Raw genomic sequence first — 19,438 nt, forward strand, 5'->3', positions numbered from 1 at the left:
CACTACCTCTTGGCCTCAGTGATGTCATGTGGGTTTTGGGTTACTGAGGATGAAGGATTATGGTTAAGCTCTCTCCTTTGAAAGTCTCCTTTTTCAGGGAAGCCTGACAAAGCAATGCAGAGGAACCTATTCTCTTTATTGGGTCCTGAAACCCACATCTTCACATTCAGTGGCATCAGTGGCATATGTAGAAAAGAGTTCAGCCCTCAAAGCTGTCTTGCTTCCTTGAGACATATTAATATGTCAAAAATACAGTCTCCAAGAGAGCGCGTCAGCTGCAGTACTACCATCCCACCCTACCACAAGGGAGTGATCCGTGCCTTTCCTGTAAGCGCAGCGTAACTTAACTCCACAAGCTCTGGGCATGTCACTGACTTGCCTCCTGGTGTCTATGGCCTCAGATGATTCAGTGCAGAATCTTATGTCTATTGCTATGGGAGGGAGAATTGCAATACATGGTCCACACATGGTTTTAGACTAAATTGAGCTCTATTTGGGAAACAATGAGATCATCCATACAATACTATGTAAAGAATTCAACATAACGACATTTAAAAAAAGGATCTGATGAGTTGCGCCAGAGTATGGTGGGATTCTATAAGATGAATGAAATCATTAACTCTTAACTTGAGCAAACATTTCCTAAGCAGCTTGTGTACAGATTCTTTCTTAGTTGAGGAGGGAAGTCGCTCTCTGAGATCATCTTCCCTCAGAAGCTTCACTCAGCTATTTCTTTCTCTTTGAGCTCAGGACTGGATCTCATGGCTAATAATTTTAAAAATCATTGCCTCATTCCTCTTGCTTCCAATAAGCATTGTAGTAGGAATTATTTTCTTCTCACAGGCTGCCTCACTGAGCTCTCGCTCATAGCCTTGCCTCTGCAGCCACAGACACCTCAAATTCATTCTTTTTCCTGGAGGTTTCTCATCTAGACACTTTGTGCTTTATGCTAAATTCTGGGCTTATTTTTATTTTTTCCAGCATTCATAAAAACCACATTCTTTTTTCCTGCTCTACATATCTCTTCTTCTACTCTCAAAATTCCATCCTGTGTGATAGCAAGGTGTAGTGGGCAGGGGGGTGGGTGGGGGAGGGAGATGCCCTGCACGGCTTCACTTCCCCAGAGTACAGATGTCAGCTTGCTGTTCTGAGTGGTGACGTGCGGTGCAAATGACAAGATGTATGCTCTGTTGCATTCCAGTCACCCCACAGTATTCAACCCCTTATCTCTGACTACATAAAGCTGTTTGAGAAAACATAAAAGGAAAGTGAAAAGTGAAGACCAATGTGGCAAAGTTTCAGCCTCTCACCACTTTGTTTCTTTTCTAGGGATCACAACTGTGCTGACAATGACAACCATCAACACCCACCTTCGGGAGACCTTGCCCAAAATCCCCTACGTCAAAGCCATTGACATGTACCTTATGGGCTGCTTCGTCTTTGTGTTCCTGGCCCTTCTGGAGTATGCCTTTGTCAACTACATTTTCTTTGGAAGAGGCCCTCAAAGGCAGAAGAAGCTTGCAGAAAAGACAGCCAAGGCAAAGAATGACCGTTCAAAGAGCGAAAGCAACCGGGTAGGCTCTCCACCACCTTGACCCCACCTGGTCCCTGCAGCTCAGCAGCTACTGCATTTACTCGCATGATATTTCTTTGTTTTTTCCCCAGTAGTGTATGTCAAGCCACACACCCTTCTTGTACTTGTGATATAGCCCTCATGACATGGCACCCAGGTGTTTTTTATTCAGGGGTTGCTCAAACCAGTCCAGTGGAGTCCTGGCCATCTAGCTAGGACTGGCCAGAGTTCACTGAAACCAGTGGTTGTAGGCTTACACAAAGAGGACTATTGGATTGGCCAACAAAATTGACTTTTGACATATCCGTGCACATTGACCCTGGCCCGGTTGCTTTTTGCCCAGGTAAAGCATGCCCAACAGTCGCTTTCATTACTCCAGTCTACCCTCAGGGCACAGACCTAGGCTTTCTTCCTCTCACCAGTAAGCCCCTTAAAACAGCGTCTATCTGGATGGGCAGCCTATTGAGAAGTGGAGTGCATTCTTGAATTTGGGTGAGGGCATTTGGACTGGGGCTGGTTAATCTCTGGCCTAGTGTTGAACACAAGGGAGAGGGTCAACATGGAGCTGGCAATGAAAGACTCCCTTGCCCTTTCTGAATTCTCCACTTACAGAAGTGAGTAACAGGGCCTAATGGTTTTTAAATATACTTGCATCAGCTTTGTGTAGGACTTGGGCAGGCTTGATGATCATAATCTGAAATATTTCCTTGTGCATGTCACAGGGTTTCCTGTAAAACCAATATTAGTGTTGATGCTGGAGAAGCCAAAATCATCTATAGTTTCCTACAAAGAGAACAAAACCTGTGGGTCTGGAAAGAATGAAACGCTGGGGTGGAGAGTGTGAATTTGTTCTACGGAAGCATTTTTCCAAAATGTTTCAATATTCCTTTAGTTGTAAAATTATCAATTTGATGATCCAGCATGCTGCCATTCTTTGCACTGGAGCAGGCACACCATCTTTTGTCCACCTGCCCAGTGGCCACAGTCTTCTAGAGAAAAAGCAAAGTCCAAAAGGAATGCACAAGGCAGGAGCAGTGCTCTTTCTGGAAGCTCTCATAGATCTGCCGTGGCCCTGGCCCCTCCCGGTTGTGTTCTGCAAAAAGCCAGGGTTGGGCAGACCTAGACACTTTGTTTTATGAAGTCCATGAACTTTCTAAAGCCCTTGCACACCCTCCTCCAGCCCAGCCCAACTCAGCAATGCTGTTACATCCTTCCAACCACAAAGCCACTTTATCTTTAGATGACATTTCAGCTTATATAAAAGCAGTATGTTATTGTGATTATAAACAACGTTTGAATGAAAGCACATTATAGTTCCAATATAATTTTTAAAATTTATCTTTCCACCTCTTCTATCCCCTCAAATCCTCAAGTATATATTTCTACCTGTTTACATGTTGGGTTTCTTCCCACATTTTTTTTTAATTCTTCTTGTTAAACTTACTGTTAGGCCATTGTTCTGTTGCTATAAAGGAATACCTGAGACTGGGAAATTTACAAAGAAAAGAGGTTTAATTGGTTCACAGTTCTGCAGGTTTTATAGGAAGCATGGCAATAATGTCTGCCCAGCTTTTGAGGTGGTTTCAGGAAGCTCACAATCATGGTGGAAGTCAAAGCAGGAGCTGCAGGCAACTTACATGGCAAAAGTAGGAACAAGGAGGAGGGGAAGATGCCACATACTTTAAAACAGCCAGATCATCTCATGAGAAGTCACTGACTATCACAGACAGCACCAAAGGGATGGTGCTAAACAATTCATGAGGAATCTGTGTCCCCACCCAAATCTCATGTCAAATTGTAATCCCCAGTGTTGGAGGTGGGGCCTGGTGGGAGATGATTGGATCATGAGGGCGGTTTATCATGAATGGTTTAATACCACAATACCACCCTGCTTGGTTCTGTCCTCGTGAGATGTGCCTGCTCCCCCTTTACCTTCTGCCATGATTATAAGTTTCCTGGGGCTTCCCCAGAAGCCAAGAGGTGCCAGCACCATGCTTCCTGTACAGCTTGCAGAACTGTGAGCCAGTTAAACCTCTTTCTTTATAAATTACCCAGTCTCAGGTATTTCTTTCTTTCTTTCTTTCTTTCTTTCTTTTTTTTTTTTTTTGAGATGGAGTTTCGCTCTTGTTGCCCAGGCTGGAGTGTGATGGCGTGATCTTGGCTCACAGGCACCTGCCACCACGCCCAGCTAATTTTTATATTTTTAGTAGAGACAGGGTTTTGCCATGTTGGCCAGGCTGGTCTCCAACTCCTGACCTCAGATGATCCACCTGCCTTGGCCTCCCAAAGTGCTGGGATTACAGGCGTGAGCCACTGTGCCTGGCCCAGTCTCAGGCATTTCTTTATAGCAGTGAGAGAATGGCCTAATACACCTCCCACCAGGCCCCACCTCCAGTACTGGGGATTACAGTTCAACATGAGATTTGGGCAGGGACACAGATCCAAACCATATCACATACTTATTTCTCAAGCCTGTGGAGGTTTTCTTGCTCTATCCTGTGCCCTCCATGCCTTTATGGGTCCACACCTCCCAGCGAACACAGTAGCTCCTTGGAGGACTGCCTGTGCCCATAGGCCTGGCAGAGGCCCACGAACATTCATGAACCCATGGAAGTACATTAAGTGAATGTAAATGGCTCCTTCCTTTCAGCACAGCATAAATAAGAGTTGGTCAGAAAACTGAGGGTCTGTGAATAAAACCAGATTTTTCACAGGCAAAACTATCTTGAATTTCTTAGTGGAAAATATACTTAGTATCATACTGTTATGTTTCTAAATAGGTCCACATCCTACTAGGAACACACAATACACTTTGGTCATGCTGTTTCCAAGGAAACTAGAATTCATCACATCATTATTGTTTCCATCACAGAGGCACACGTATCCACACATACACATACACATACAACGCTGTCTTTCCAAATTTCCTCTTAATTTAAACAGGTTATAAATTTTTTTCTTCTAAATGTGACTATTTAAAACAGTCAAACTGTGGTGCTGCAGAAATACCTTTATGGGTACGAGGCTTAAAATCTAAGATAAATCCTGGCTAACACGGTGAAACCCCGTCTCTACTAAAAAAATTAGCCGGGCGTGGTAGCGGGCGCCTGTAGTCCCAGCTACTCGGGAGGCTGAGGCAGGAGAATGGCGTGAACCCGGGAGGCAGAGCTTGCAGTGAGCCGAGATCGCGCCACTGCACTCCAGCCTGGGCGACAGAGCGAGACTCCGTCTCAAAAAAAAAAAAAAAAAAAAAAAATCTAAGATAAAAAGACAAAAAAACTCTAGCATCCATAGAGAAAATTAGCAGGATGTAGAAAAAGTATATTATAAATTAAATGCAAAAGAAATTTTTCGTTGATTCATGAGTCCATGTTTATTGTTTGGTTTTTCAAAAATCTGTTTCTCTGTTTTCTCGGCAATCTTAGTAAGGCCTTTATATATTTACATGGTTAAGAATCTGTATTGTAGATCGGTACTTAAGGTTTGAAGTCAACGTATGATTATGTGTATGCTAATTCTAAATGCATATTTGATGCTCCTAAAGATAAACATTAAAAATTGTTCCTGAGTACACCTAAGACTTTAGTGATAATTTTTAAGTAGAAATGTAACTCCCAAAAAGTTTATATCAAGTAATGTGGATGAATGAAAGGAACATGAGAAAAGAATCAAATTTTACGTGAAACAGAAGTGGTACTGTATACACAACCTAACAGCTTCTACAGTCCTTTGTTTCTTTTTTTAACTATTATCTTAGCTTCAAGGGTACATGTGCAGGTTTGTTATATGGCTAAAGTGCATGTCACAAGGGTTTGGTGTACCGATTATTTCCTCACCCAGGTAACGAGCATAGTGCCCAAAAGGTAGTTTTTTGATCCTCTTCATCCTCTCACCCTTCACACTCAAGGGGTCCCTGGTGTCTGCTGTTTCCTTTTTTTCGTCCATTCATACTCAGTGTTTAGCTCCTACTTATAAGTGAGAACATGAGGTATTTGTTTTTCTGCTCCTGTGTTAGTTACCTTAGGATAATGTCCTCCAGCTCCATCCATGTTGTTGCAGAGGACATGATCTTCTTTTTATGGCTGCATAGTATTCCATGGTGTATATGTACCCCACTTTCTTTATCCGGTCCACTGTTCATGGGCATTTAGATTGATACTCTGTCTTTACTATTGTGAATAATGCTGTGACGTGTCAGGGATAGCACCTGGGATTGCGTCTCAGTGTGGCCAACAACACCCTGCAGCTTCGCCCTGACTGGCAGCTGCTGGCTCCACAGCAGGGACTTGGCTTGTCATTGTCTTTCTTGAGACCACTTTCTGTGTCCTGTAAGGCATCTCAAGAGAAAACAGTACCCTTATGGACACTGTAGGCCACCAGCAACTGCCTCTTGGTACTATGGTTTTAGTGACCCTACTGTAAAACCATGAGTAGGTTTTCCTTATATTTAGTATTTATGCCATATTTTAACCTAATAATTGATTCATGAATGCTTAAGACATTCACATATTCACTTAGTATCTCCCCAGACTAGTGGTACCATGTAAGCCTTGACCTTAATTTATTTGTGCATACCATCTGTTTGTTCCTGAGTTGTTTCTATACCCAAGAGTTCATCTTTGGTTGTAATTCATGCATTATGGTTACAAGCCTTACGATACTTTACAAGTTGACCAATTAGTATTTGAATTTCATGAGGTGGTAGAGAGTCATAATTCTTGGCAAGGAATCAGAGCTGCAGACTCAACATCATTCTTACTAAAGAGCAAGATTTCATTCTTCACGTGGCAAGTCCTTTCTCATTCTTCTAAAACGACAGTATTTTACTTAACTAGAAGCTGGAAGAAAATTAGAGAATGAGATATCAACTGTGTGCCAATCTGGTGACATATTTTAGGAAAAAACAAAAAACCTCTCTGTGCTATATTCTGAATGAGATGTTTTTAGTCTTTGAATGTTTGCACCTGTCAAGGTTATAGAGCAGGAAGAAAAACTTCATTGAAATCAATGGTTCTAATTATAGTAGATATGAGATGAACCCTTCAAAATAAAGAGTATTCATGAAATGATTTAAAAATTGCAAGTCATCTGTCATTCTATGAAGGGCATTTCAGCCTCGTATTTCACCCACAATCGCTTCTTTCTACTTTAAGACGTAAATTCTAGATGATAGAAAAAGACTTTCTCTTGGAAATATCTGTTTATTTGGCTCCTAAGATTTCACAGATTTTTAGTAACCCTTTAGTTCTTTCGGAAAAAAAAATCCATGAGTAATTTTCGTGGAAATTTTCTACATACTGGTTCATGCTTAAATGAAAACCATACAAACGTAAAACCATAAATAAAGCAGCCAAACTATTTAACACTAAGATCTTATTAATTCAATATATATTCAGGTTCCTTTTCACACTAGAATGAGAGTTACCTGCACTGTTGTTTCCGTTACAAGTGTTCACCCACTCTGAAATAAGAATAATGTAAAATTGTATTGGTTCTTGAGTTCTTTCTCACATGTGCTGTGTCCTAAGACAGCTACCAGTTAGTCATACATGTCCAAAGCCCCCAAGAGCACTGTAGTTTTGTAAATTATTAACAACATAGGTGGGGAGGTGGGTTTGACTTCCCTCAGTCTAAGTTTTCTTCACTAGAGTTCAAGGGCACAGCCTTAGAGACCCACGTTCGTGAGGTCGTTTCCCAAACACAACAGTGGCCACAGCGCTGGGGAAGACAGGACATGGATTCATACAGATTTGTATCTAAATCTTGAAAACTCAAGTCAACATTCATTTTACCCGATGTCTTGTGTCTTCATTCTCCCTGTGCAGTTCCTGAAGTCCCCACCTACATGATGACCCATTCCCCTTCCATTGTCCTGTCCTCTCTACCTAGAATGCCTTTCTTCTTGGTTCACATTTTCCCTCCAAGATCTAAGCCAGATGTTTTCCTCCATGACATTTTCCTTGGTTGTTTTTTGTTTTGTTTTGTTTTTATGACGGAGTCTCGCTCTGTCGCCCAGGCTGGAGTGCAGTGGCGCGATCTCAGCTCACTGCAACCTCTGCCTCCTGGGTTTAAGCGATTCTCCTGCCTCAGCCTCACAAGTAACTGGGACTACAGGCACCTGCCACCACACCCAGCTAATTTATATATATATATATTTAGTAGAGACAGGGTTTCATCATGTTGGCCAGGATGATCTTGATCTCCTGACCTCGTGATCCGCCCGCCTCGGCCTCCCAAAGTGCCGGGATTACAGGCGTGAGCCACTGTGCCCAGCCAACAGTTTCCTTGACTTTTTTTGCCTACCACTTATCTGCATCCTGCCCCATCACTCCCTGCTCTAAGCAGTTGGTTTTATTTCTGTTCTCCCAACTTATGGGGCACATGCTTTATACTTGTGAAAATGGCAGATCACTCACGTCCCACGTGCCCAGCAAGCTTTGCCTCCTAGACAGCATCTGACTCTCTGCATCTTCCAAAATATGCACACCCATGACGCGGACGTGGTACACGTGCTCTTGTAACATGTGTCCATGAATGAGTGCTATTTGTCATGGATTTGGTCACACTGGAGAGGTATGTTTTTTCCACTTTCCTAGTGGGAAGAGAGGACAAGGCTTATAAATGTCATCTTTATAAAGCTGGGTAAAACTGAGTCATTAGAATCGTCAAAGTTCATCTGACTAAACAGATTGCAAAATACTCCCCTTTCTTCCTTTAAGAAAAGACATTCCTCCCCTTGGTATTTCACTCCACGAATTTGTTAATTCTGGTCTACTAGATTTTGATAAAAGGAGCTTTTTATATGTTATCACTAGAAAAGAGATGGTATTTAAAAGTGTGTTTAGGCCAGGTGCGGTGGCTCAAGCCTGTAATCCCAGCACTTTCGGAGTTGGAGGCGGGAGGATCACTTGAGCCTGGGAATTCCAGATCAGCCTAGGCAACAAAGAGAGACCTTGTTTCTACTATATGTATATATATATGTACACTTTATATATATATATATATATATACACACACACTTTATATATATATACACACTTTATATATACACACACTTTATACATATATACACTTTATATATATACACACTTCATATATAAATAAATATAAATATATATATATATATAATAGCCAGGTGTCAGCTACTCGGGAGGCTGAGGTAAGAGGATCACTTGAGCCCTGGTATTTGGGGCTGCAGTGAGCTATGGTCACGCCACTGGACTCAAGCCTAGGCAACAGAGCAAGACCCTGTCTCTAAAAAGTAATAATTATCAATGTGTTTAAAAGGCAACATGCAGTATTTTTTCAAATGCACTTGTTGATTATTTAAGGTCTCATCAGTTAGACCCCTTGAGGGTGAGGACCTTCTTGTGTTCACTTTGTACTCCTAAGGACAGGGCAAGATGGTGACATGTAGCAGCCACATGGTAATGTTTTAATGAATGGTCTCGAACAATCCCAGCCCCTTCGTGGAAGTGCATTCTCCAGTGAGGCATCGCACGTCCTGAAGTGGACGACTGGGCTTTTTTTCATCTTACAGTTTTGTTATTTACAACATTGCATCGTCTGTAGAGAATATTTTTCTAAAGCTAAATAATGCTTTCTGTTTTTTTCTGTCTTCAGGAAAACGATTTCACTTTTCTGATATCGTAATTCCCAAACCATTTAGTATTATTGAAAAGAACAAATTCTGCGTTACTACGCAGTGGCTCATGCCTGTGATCCTAGCACTTTGGGAGGCCGAGGCAGGAGGATCACAAGGTGAGGAGATGGAGACCATCCTGGCTAACATGGTGAAACCCCGTCTCTACTAAAAATACAAAAAATTTGCCGGGCGCAGTGGTGGGCGCCTGTAGTCCCAGCTACTTGGGAGGCTGAGGCGGGAGAATGGTGTGAACCTGGGAGGCAAAGCTTGCAGTGAGCCGAGATCACGCCACTGCACTCCAGCCTGGGTGACAGAGCGAGACTCTGTCTCAAAAAAACAAAACAAAACAAAAAACACCTACAAGCATCTTCCACCTTTGATTATCTTCTGACTCAACATCAGATAGATTTTAAACATATAAGCTTACCATTTAAGTAGAACTGTTTAAGATGCTGGACATTCTAATACAATCGAATTGAGCTTATTTGATAAATGACCTCAATTTATCAAATCCCTTTTCATGGTAACCAAATATGCTTTCTCTCATGATTCAAAATCAGACATATTTGGTGGGGTACCAAGCATATTCGTTGCAGTAAATGGAATGAATGGAACACCCCAAATGAACAGGAACACATTGGTTGAACCCCCCTCCCAGGCCCTCTCCACAACAAGATTCCCAGTGTGAGCCAGGCAGCTCATTCTCTCCACCCACTTCTTTCCTTTGTGGCACAAGGTACGGTAGAAGATGCTGGAAGGAGATAAAGACCAGTGGACAAGCTTCTGTCCTGGAGAATCTTGCTGTGAATCGTTCTTCTTGCAAAGACCAGCTGGGCTGCCCAGTCAAGCCCTCCTCCCTGCAGCATCCAGGGCAGGTTCAGGTTACCCCTTCTTAGGGATAGTGAATGACTACTCTTGGGCAGGAAGATGTGGCCCTAGCACTCCCACAGCTAGCCCTAGGTGGCCTGCACAAGGGACATGCTACTGCCATGGGCACCTGTTTCAGCCACACCTGAATTTAACTGTTGGGCTTCTCCTGCCATTATCCTCTTGGTACAATGAGAAACTCTGTCTCCCAAACCAAGGAATGCTTCCATTGTCTCAAAGACATGCAGACACACTTTGTCATTTAAAGAGTTTTGCTGCTAATCATCCCGTGGAAAGAAAACAGAAAGGACAGATACATAACAGAAGGCCGGGTGTGGTGGCTCACACTTGTAATCCCAGCACTTTGGGAGGCCGAGGTGAGAGGATCACCTGAGGTCGGGAGTTTGAGACCAGCCTGACCAACATGGAGAAACCCCATGTCTACTAAAAATACAAAATTAGCTGGGTGTGGTGGCACATGCCTGTAATCCCAGCTACTTGGGAGGCTGAGGCAAGGAGAATCGCCTGAACCCAGGAGGAGGAGGTTGCGGTGAGCTGAGATTGTGCCACTGCACTCCTGCTTGGGCAACAAGAGTGAAACTCTATCTCAAAAAAAAAAAAAAAAGTCAAAATTTCACCAAGGTCTGACATTCCAGGTGCTTTTGAGATACAAGCTCCATTAGAATTTTCCTTCTGCTGGATAAAAAATATAAGAAAATGCCCTCCTCACCTCCCCACATCACGTGTCTCCATGAAGGGCCTTCTTCCAGCACAGGTGGTGTGATCTCGGTCCATTCCCATCTCCAAGCACTCAGCCTGGCTGTCCTCCATTCTAAGGAGACCACTCCGTCTAGTGGAGGACAGATGAGGTCACTATCTGACGACTTCTAAACCAATGCTGCCTGTAAACTATAAAGAAGACCCCGTGGTGACACTCTTCATCCTATAACTGTAGGATGTAGCATTGGTTTAGAAGCACTGGCACGACCTGGACTCATGGCACACTTGCTGCAGTGTGGACGCTCCTGCTAGGAGCTCACAGGGGACAGGAGTGCATGGACCGGGGTGGGATTGGAGTGCTGAGTGACTTTCCACTACTTCCCCAGCCCCTGAGCTGCGGAGATTCAGCACTGGGCAGGCGAAGGCCCAGCGTTGCTGCTGTGGGCATGCCGTGTGTGTCTCGAGGCTTAAGGAAAACCTCGAGATATGTTGCAGTGGCCGAGGGAGCAGTTATTCATGGGCTTCAGGCATTTCTATTCCAGACTCCACTAAAGGAAACAGAAACCATTGCAGGGCGCTCTCCCTGGGGCCCCTCTCTGCACTCTCTTCTCAAATTCAATTTCTTATAGCTTGAGTTGCACTTCAGAAGTCTATGACTTTCTACCTAGAAAGTACTCTTCTTCCTGTTTCCTAAAGAGTTAAATTGAAATTCTTTCACATGACATACAAAAAACAAAAACTTCACTGGCCTAAATCTAATCTGTGCTTCCACCCAGCACTAGGTGTACTTTCCTACTATGATAAGAGGATACAAAAGTGATAATGACAGTGATGATGACAGTGACCTCATCTGTCTCAGGCTTAGTATGTGCTGGGAACGGTGTTTGCCTTTCTCAAAATATTTCAGGTGCTCTTTAAGTCTTTGCTTTTGATGTTTTTGCTGCATTTTGTCTGAAAAATTTCTACTCGTTCTTTGAGGCACAATGCAAATGTATCTTCCCTCTCACCTCCTATAGTAGTTTTGATTGCCACTGTAACAGATTACCACAAATTTAGTAGCTTCAAATAAGACCGTGTTTTATCTCATGATTCTGTTAGGCCACACGTGCAGGTACAGTGAGACTTGGCTGGGTCCTTCCCTTAGGGTGTCAGGAGGCTGAAATTAAAGTATTGGCAATCTGTGCTCCTTTCCTTTCCACAGGCTCTGGGGTTAACTGTGCTTCCAGAATCATTCAGGTGCTTGGTCAAATACAGCTCCCTGTCGTAAATTGAGATCCCCATTGCCTTGGCTGGATCTTATGGTAGTTCTGTTTTTAGTTATTTGAGAAACCTCCATACTGTTTTCCATAATGGCTGTACTAATTTATATTCCCACCAATGGTGTTTAAGAGATCCTATTTCTTGGCTGTCTTGCCAGCACCTGTTATTTTTGTCTTTTTGATAGTAGCCATTCTAACTGCGGTGAGATGATATCTCATGTAGCTTTGATTTGCATTTTCCTGATGAGTGATGTTGAGCATTTTTTTCAAGTGCCTGTTGGCCTTTTGTATGTCTTCCTTTAAGACATGTCTATTCAGATCCTTTGTCCACTTTCTAATGGGATTATTTGATTTTGGGCTGTCAGCTGGAGCCCATCTTTGCTCCTGTCAGCTGCCTTGTTCCTTCTTATGTTTTCCCTACAGCCTTTCCATCAAGGGTGACTCAAGTCCTCAGTTTTTGAGTTCCTCTGCTTTTATCTCTCTGACTTTTTCTCCTGCTTCCTGTTGGAGAAAGTTCTCTACCTTTGAAGGTGTGATGAGATCGAACCCACCTGGACAATCCAGGGTCATCTTCCTATCTTAGGGTATGTGCCCTTAATGACATGCACAAAGTCACTTTTGCATAGGGTTACATACTCACAGAATCTGGTGAGTATGGTGAGCTTGGTACTGAGCAATGAATGGGCTCACTGCCTGATGTGCTGGAAACCAATACGATGGCACCAGATTTTGAGTAAATAAAAGTTTTATTGCAAGTCAACTGGCAAGGAGATAGGAGGAAATGCTCAAATCTGTTTCCTGGAACTGGGGTTTGGGGCAGGTTTTATAGGCAGAGGGTAATGAGGCGTGTTCTGATTGGATCTTGCAATGAGGTGATGCTGGGAGGTATGGTCTGACTGCATCCTGCCATGGGCTCAATCTGATTGGATGCTGGATCCTGCCATGTGGTGGTTGCTTCTTAACTCTTCAGTCTGAGCACTTAGGTTCCACTCATGGTTGTATGCTTGGTTCATCTGGGCATGCTTAGGTTACATGACCTTCAACCTAGGGGTTCATGGCAACTGAAAATAACTCACCATGTTATTACACAAGGTTGAACCAGACTGGGTTGATCCTGTGGTTACAACCTCCCTGGGGGCCATTACCCTAATGACCACCTCACTTTCCCCAAGCATAATGAGGTGACCCAGAATGGTGTTACCAAACCTGTAGACATCTGAGAGTCCTCTTTGGTGCCTTTCCACCACAGTCTGAGTGGTCCCTGGATGTGTGCAGCCCTTCCTGTGTCACAGCCCCCTTGAAGTCTGAGGCCATCCCACCGGCGGTCTTATCCCTACTTGGAACTCCATACAGGCCCGACGCCTTCTCAGGCAGGACTCCTCTCACCACCTCACCTCCTGCTTATCTAGCTGGATGCCATTGATGAAATTAAAGTGTATGCAGAAGGCGGGAAGACACAAATTAATACGGCAATAAATTATTCCTACACAAAATAACTGTGTTTTGTGAAAGATTCATGGAGGAAGCCACAGACACTTAATCTATTACAGGAACACGGGGTGGGCTTTCCACAGCCTAAAACGGGGCAAAGAAAATGGCCCTCCAGGCAAAGAAAGGGAAGAGAGATAGGGAAGTGTGGGGCTTGCTGGAGTGAAAGCCCAGGGGACTGTGGAATGGTCCTTGGGGCTGTGGCAGGGATGGGTACAGCTCAGAAAGCAGATGCTACTAGTTCATTTAAGAAAGGACTCTACTGGGGCCCCCAGCCCCAGGATGTTCTGTGAAAGGTTGAAAGTTCCAGTGCAGACCAACCCACAAACAGAATGGACCTTTGGCATCATCATGAAATGTCTGAAGCTAAATTTGGCACAGAATAAAATGCTATCATTGTAAAGTTTGGCTCCATTGTGGGAAGGGAATTTCGTCTATTTTATATATAGCCCTTCAAAAAGAAGTCTCCTGCCAGAACCAGTATTGGGCAAGGAGAGCCTACCTGAGTTGGGGTGGGGGGGTGTCTGTATCTACTCCACGGAAGTCATCAGGAATGATCTTCGATCACAGGACTATTCATGTGTTTCTCTGTAGTAATTTGGGTGTGTTATATCATCAGAAAAGGGAACAAGATGACTTCCAAAGACAAATGGGAGAATATAGTTTTTATTCAAAGTATAGTTGTGAAAATGGTTAGAGCACCTGAGTTAACATCTTGAAAATCATTTGTACTTTAATCTTTTCAGTAAGGATTTGTATCCATAATGTGAAATTGCAATTTGAAAAAGCCCCTCCCCCTTATTTCATCTAATCTCTTACATGAGCATTTTTAGATCAAGGAAATAAAAATCTCTCAACTGCAATTAACCTCCAAAATGACATTTTCCAATAAAACGGAGTGCTGGATTTGACAGATGTACAGTTTCTCGTAAAACATGCAACGTGATGGCATGACATCATTCTGTCCGGGATCTGCATAGGGAAATTATGCTGCTGGCTGTCTAACCATGTGCATTTTCCTTCCAATTAGGTGGATGCTCATGGAAATATTCTGTTGACATCGCTGGAAGTTCACAATGAAATGAATGAGGTCGCAGGCGGCATTGGCGATACCAGGAATTCAGCAATATCCTTTGACAACTCAGGAATCCAGTACAGGAAACAGAGCATGCCTCGAGAAGGGCATGGGCGATTCCTGGGGGACAGAAGCCTCCCGCACAAGAAGACCCATCTACGGAGGAGGTCTTCGCAGCTCAAAATTAAAATACCTGATCTAACCGATGTGAATGCCATAGACAGATGGTCCAGGATCGTGTTTCCATTCACTTTTTCTCTTTTCAACTTAGTTTACTGGCTGTACTATGTTAACTGAGTGACTGTACTTGATTTTTCAAAGACTTCATTTAACACTGAGTGAAATATTACTCTGCCTGTCAAGTTTTTATACCTGTACACACACAGACACACACACAAGCAGACACACACATATATACATACGCAATTGTATATATATGTGAACTTTCTCAGCATATATATAAAATACACGTGTATATGAGGATGTATGTGTATATGTTTATACACACAGGAGTCAGTGCCCATGTGTATGGAAGACAAATACACATACATATATACATTTTGCAGCTATGGACAATTTACCACAGGATGCATATTAAAGAAAGTCATAGTTTTTTTCTTTTTTAATTGAAAGGGACAAGTATCATCTAAATATTATGCCTTGAGAATGAGGGCGTGAAACACAATATCATCCCCAAATGTGTATTCTATTATCATAAGTTAGATGTTTTAGTTTAAAAATCAGAAAGACATTCTTAGTTAATCTTTGAAAACTCATACAGTGGTATTGCTAGTTTAAAATGAGTCACTTACTTCATATCCTCTCGTTCAGTTTAGTAAGCGAAGGCTTCTTGGCTTCTCTGGTGATGGGGTTTGTTTTCATCGGGCATACGTTTTCTGCAATGGTTTAGTGGCTGGGGTGAGCCACTGGCAGTGTGCTTACCTGTTGTCTTAAACATAGATAGATCCCACGTTGATGTCTGAACGACCGTCTTTTGAAAACTCATCGGGAGTGAATGGCATCTCGTTGTAAGTACTCTAATATACAGTGTGTAGTTTGTTTCTGTTGTTCACTTGGAGTGGATCCAGCTTCACTGTCACGTGCCAACACAGTGACACGTTTGGCCAGTGACATTTCAATCACGGAAAATGTGCTCTACATCTCGTATGGATTTCTAGGCCTGATATCCAACAGAAAGCATAGACGTCTCAGGTTATTCGTTACTCTAAGGTAAAACCATCTAGGATGATTTTCCCCCTTGCAGTTATGTTATCATTCTTATAACATTGTATGTTAATAGAAAATATATTTGCATAATATGCATATATATGTATATTTACCAAGATTTTGTTTCTTACGCTTGCTATCATGGCAGCATGCGATGTCATATTTTCCTTTATGTGATGTAACTACTTTCTGTTATCTAGAAATTAAGATTGAAGCTAAAACACTTCTACTGTTCAATTTCAGAAACTAAGAATCATCCTCATGCCTTTATTTCTGTATCTGACATATTTCATAAGCACATCCAACTACTCCTAGACTGACTAGGATTCTGCAGGAACACGACCCGTACACACCACGCGTCACCCAACGACCCATGACCGTTCTCTGAGGCAAAGGAGGGCAACCTGACAGCAAACACAGTCACTGTTGGTTCCTTCTGATCCACAGCCTCATCAGTATTTGGACTTTTTAAAGCTCGTAGAAACAAGACAAGGTGCACCGGTTTCATAGACGCAACCTTAACTTACTATTTAGATGAGATCTTTCTAAAGAAAAAAAAAAGAGATGATATATTTTTTGTAAACAATATTTCTATCACAGGCATCCATAAACTGAAATGACTACAGTTGTGCAAACAGGTGTCACAGTGAAGTTGAGCATTTGGAGAAAAAAAAAAAAGCGAAATTTGCAGGAAGAACTGCTAAATTAATACTTTATCCCAAAATGCCACGTATGCCTCACCCTCTCTGTTCTATCCAAAACCAAGGACCAGAGTGCTCCAATGGTAGGCCCCAGTTGTCTCGATGTAGGTAGAGGCACCACCCTCCCCGAGGATGCGTGTGGTGTGGACTATCCCCATGAGCTGACCACTACTTGATTTTTCTTTGGTGGCCGTAACAACCTTTAATTTGTGGGCATCTGCAACAGTTCATAACCCACCATCAGATAAAACATAATCCACAAAATCTCACGCTAGAGGCAATTACCTACTTTTAGACTCTTTTCCCTCTTTCATTCCTATCTTTTTCCTCCTAATCGCTGCTCTCTGGTTTTATTTTCATCTGGAGACTAGCCAGGGATTTCTTTGGCTTTGGCTTTTCTCTGACCATTTTTTTCATGGGTAACAATGGGGGATCCTAAAAGTTAAACAGATTGGGAAAAACCTTGTTAAGTGGCCTTATCATTATTATCATGTTAAAGAAAAAAAATACATTTGCAAAGACCTTATCCCTTTCAATACTTCAGGTATCTTTTTCTGTATCCAGTAATTAAAGGTGTGAGGTCCACATGCAGAAGAGGGACCCCAAAATGTAAATGGATGTGGACAAAAACAGTCAATGGTCTATTTAAGTGTATAATTTATACTATTCAGAACTGTGACATTAATTCTTTCTGGGAGAAAAGTGATTTAAAACTTTTTTGATGCATAGTTGAGGTACCCAAATATCAAAGGCAGAGACCCCATGGGGCTCCAAAGAGCTGCAGTCTCCTTCCCAAGGTTTTCTGGATATAAATTTGCATGGTATAGTCATAATAGCTTTTGAGCTTTTTATATGCATTTGGCACCAAGACTGGGATCCACAACTTTGTAGACACTGCGATGAAGTTAACATATTAGCTATACTATAAATAGTGTTTGTAACTACACACACACACACACACACACACACACACACAAATACATACATATATTCTGTAAAAACAAAAAAAGAAAACTTTTTAAGATCCTTGGGTATGTGTTTGCTTTACTCCATTTCAGAAGAAAATTACTTTTCTTCTAACAAAATTATTTTATAGCTTCTCCATTTTTAAAACTTGTGAGAGCATTGAGAAGAGAACTCTGACTGTGTTAACAGAAGAGAGTTGAATTGGAGTCTCTGTTGTGTTAAAATGACCTCTCGTTACTCCACAGTAGTTATTTGAGCCAGTGACTGAGTCGCGTTGAGGAATTCTGAACCCGGACCTCTGACATTGTTGGGAGGTGGCTGTTACCCACACCCAGACTTGGGTATGGACAAGTTTCTGTCTTGAGTAAGGACAGAAACGTTATCATTGGGGATATAATGAGATTTCTTTCTTAACAATTGAAAGTAATAAAAAGTTAATTTTCTCAGTAGTCCTGTCTTTCCAAAATGCGCCACAGGGGCTCAAGATCTACAGAAGAATCTTGTTATGACAGTTTGTTATTACCCATATTCAGATATCCTTGAGATAATGGAAGAGCCCTGCTACATAACTCCCTACAGAGAAAGACTGATAGACTTGAGTAGTCCTTAAAACAAGTGTTATTCCTGTTCACCAACCCCGGGACTGTGGAGGGGTTTCACTGTCTATACCATGCGACATCCATTTCCCCTGAATCTCAAACGAACTAGAAAGTATGTCATGATAATGTTTCCATTAGATTTGGAAGCTACCTGTACATCTGCAATATCATGTGTTTTTAACGCCAGCACCCAGAACTTTGACATGTTCAGTCACTCCCTGAAAGGCACTTCTCTCTTGTCCAAACACAGCGTTGACATTTTTACCGAGGAGATCATCTCAAAGGTGATGCCAAACGAGTCTGGGGCTGGTTTTAAGGGGACAGGCACATTGCAGTTGTAGGTGTTCATTTTCAGCATCTAGTAGATAATCCATTGGTGTTTGTCCCACCATTGGTGTATTCTAACAAGAATGTGTCCAACTTTGAATCTCCTGGCTTGAAAGTATAAACCATCACTTAATTCTTATTTTAACTCTCCACCTGAAAACCAGTTCATATTTCTGGCCATTTTATGTAAGCAAAACTGAACAATTGGTGAAACATTTTGTTACTCTTGGAATTGACTCTGGCTGTCAGTGTGAGCCATTAGAGTAACATCGAATCTTGGGGCAAAGAGCTGCCCAGGTGAATTAAATTTTTCCAGGACACTAGCTAGTGTGCCTTGGATTGCTTACCTCTTCTACTGCATTGAAAGGTGCCATGTTTTCCTGAAATACTAAATTCCCAACACCTGGGTAAACAATGACGTCCCAGAGAGTGGCTCCCGTATGCCTCTCCTTAGGACCAACCCCATGAACATGTTTTGTCACGCTTGTCTCACGTTTCTACTTCACAAGTCAGTGAGTGTGTTTAAGGTAAGTACAGGATTATTCTAGTAGGAATAGGCGATTGCTGTCATAATCAATTCTCATGTTGATTTCATTTTATTGTAAAGATAAATTTAAACCCAGTTTTGCTTAAGCACATTGATGTAATTTTTTGGTATTATTTGACATGAAAAAACAGCAAAATTGAGTGATAGATACAATATGAAACTTGTTGATGAATGAATTCAAATTTATTAAAAAAGGAGTAACTGACCTAAATGTGAAGACTGATTTTTTTTTTCTTCCTTGGCTATCTTGTGAAGATGGTGTGGTTATTTTAATTCTAGTCATTCTTGCACATGCCCTTTTGGGTTATGCTGAAAGTAAAAAAAAATAAGCCCGAAATTGACTGCATGTGAGATCAATTGAACTATGACTTAAAAAAACGAAAATCACAATTTATCCTCAACTTCAAAGGACAACTAGACACACAGAGATCTAACTTGTCCCTG

The 19,438-nt window shown here is 42.1% G+C and overlaps 1 protein-coding gene across 3 annotated transcripts in view; it reads left to right on the forward strand.

Moving 5' to 3' along the window:
* GABRB3 (gamma-aminobutyric acid type A receptor subunit beta3) overlaps positions 1–19,199 on the forward strand; it is a 227,999-nt gene extending 208,800 nt beyond the window's left edge. For all 3 annotated transcript variants that reach the window (XM_034938413.3, XM_034938412.3, XM_063596988.1), the window contains 2 exons: positions 1,330–1,574; positions 14,583–19,199. In XM_034938413.3, coding sequence (XP_034794304.1) covers positions 1,330–1,574; positions 14,583–14,924 — 587 coding nt within the window. In that variant the 3' untranslated portion in view covers positions 14,925–19,199. The remainder of the gene's footprint in view (positions 1–1,329; positions 1,575–14,582) is intronic.
* The last annotated feature ends 239 nt before the right edge of the window (positions 19,200–19,438 follow it).

This window comes from Pan paniscus, chromosome 16 (assembly GCF_029289425.2).
Source record: "Pan paniscus chromosome 16, NHGRI_mPanPan1-v2.0_pri, whole genome shotgun sequence".
Classification (NCBI taxonomy): domain Eukaryota; kingdom Metazoa; phylum Chordata; class Mammalia; order Primates; family Hominidae; genus Pan; species Pan paniscus.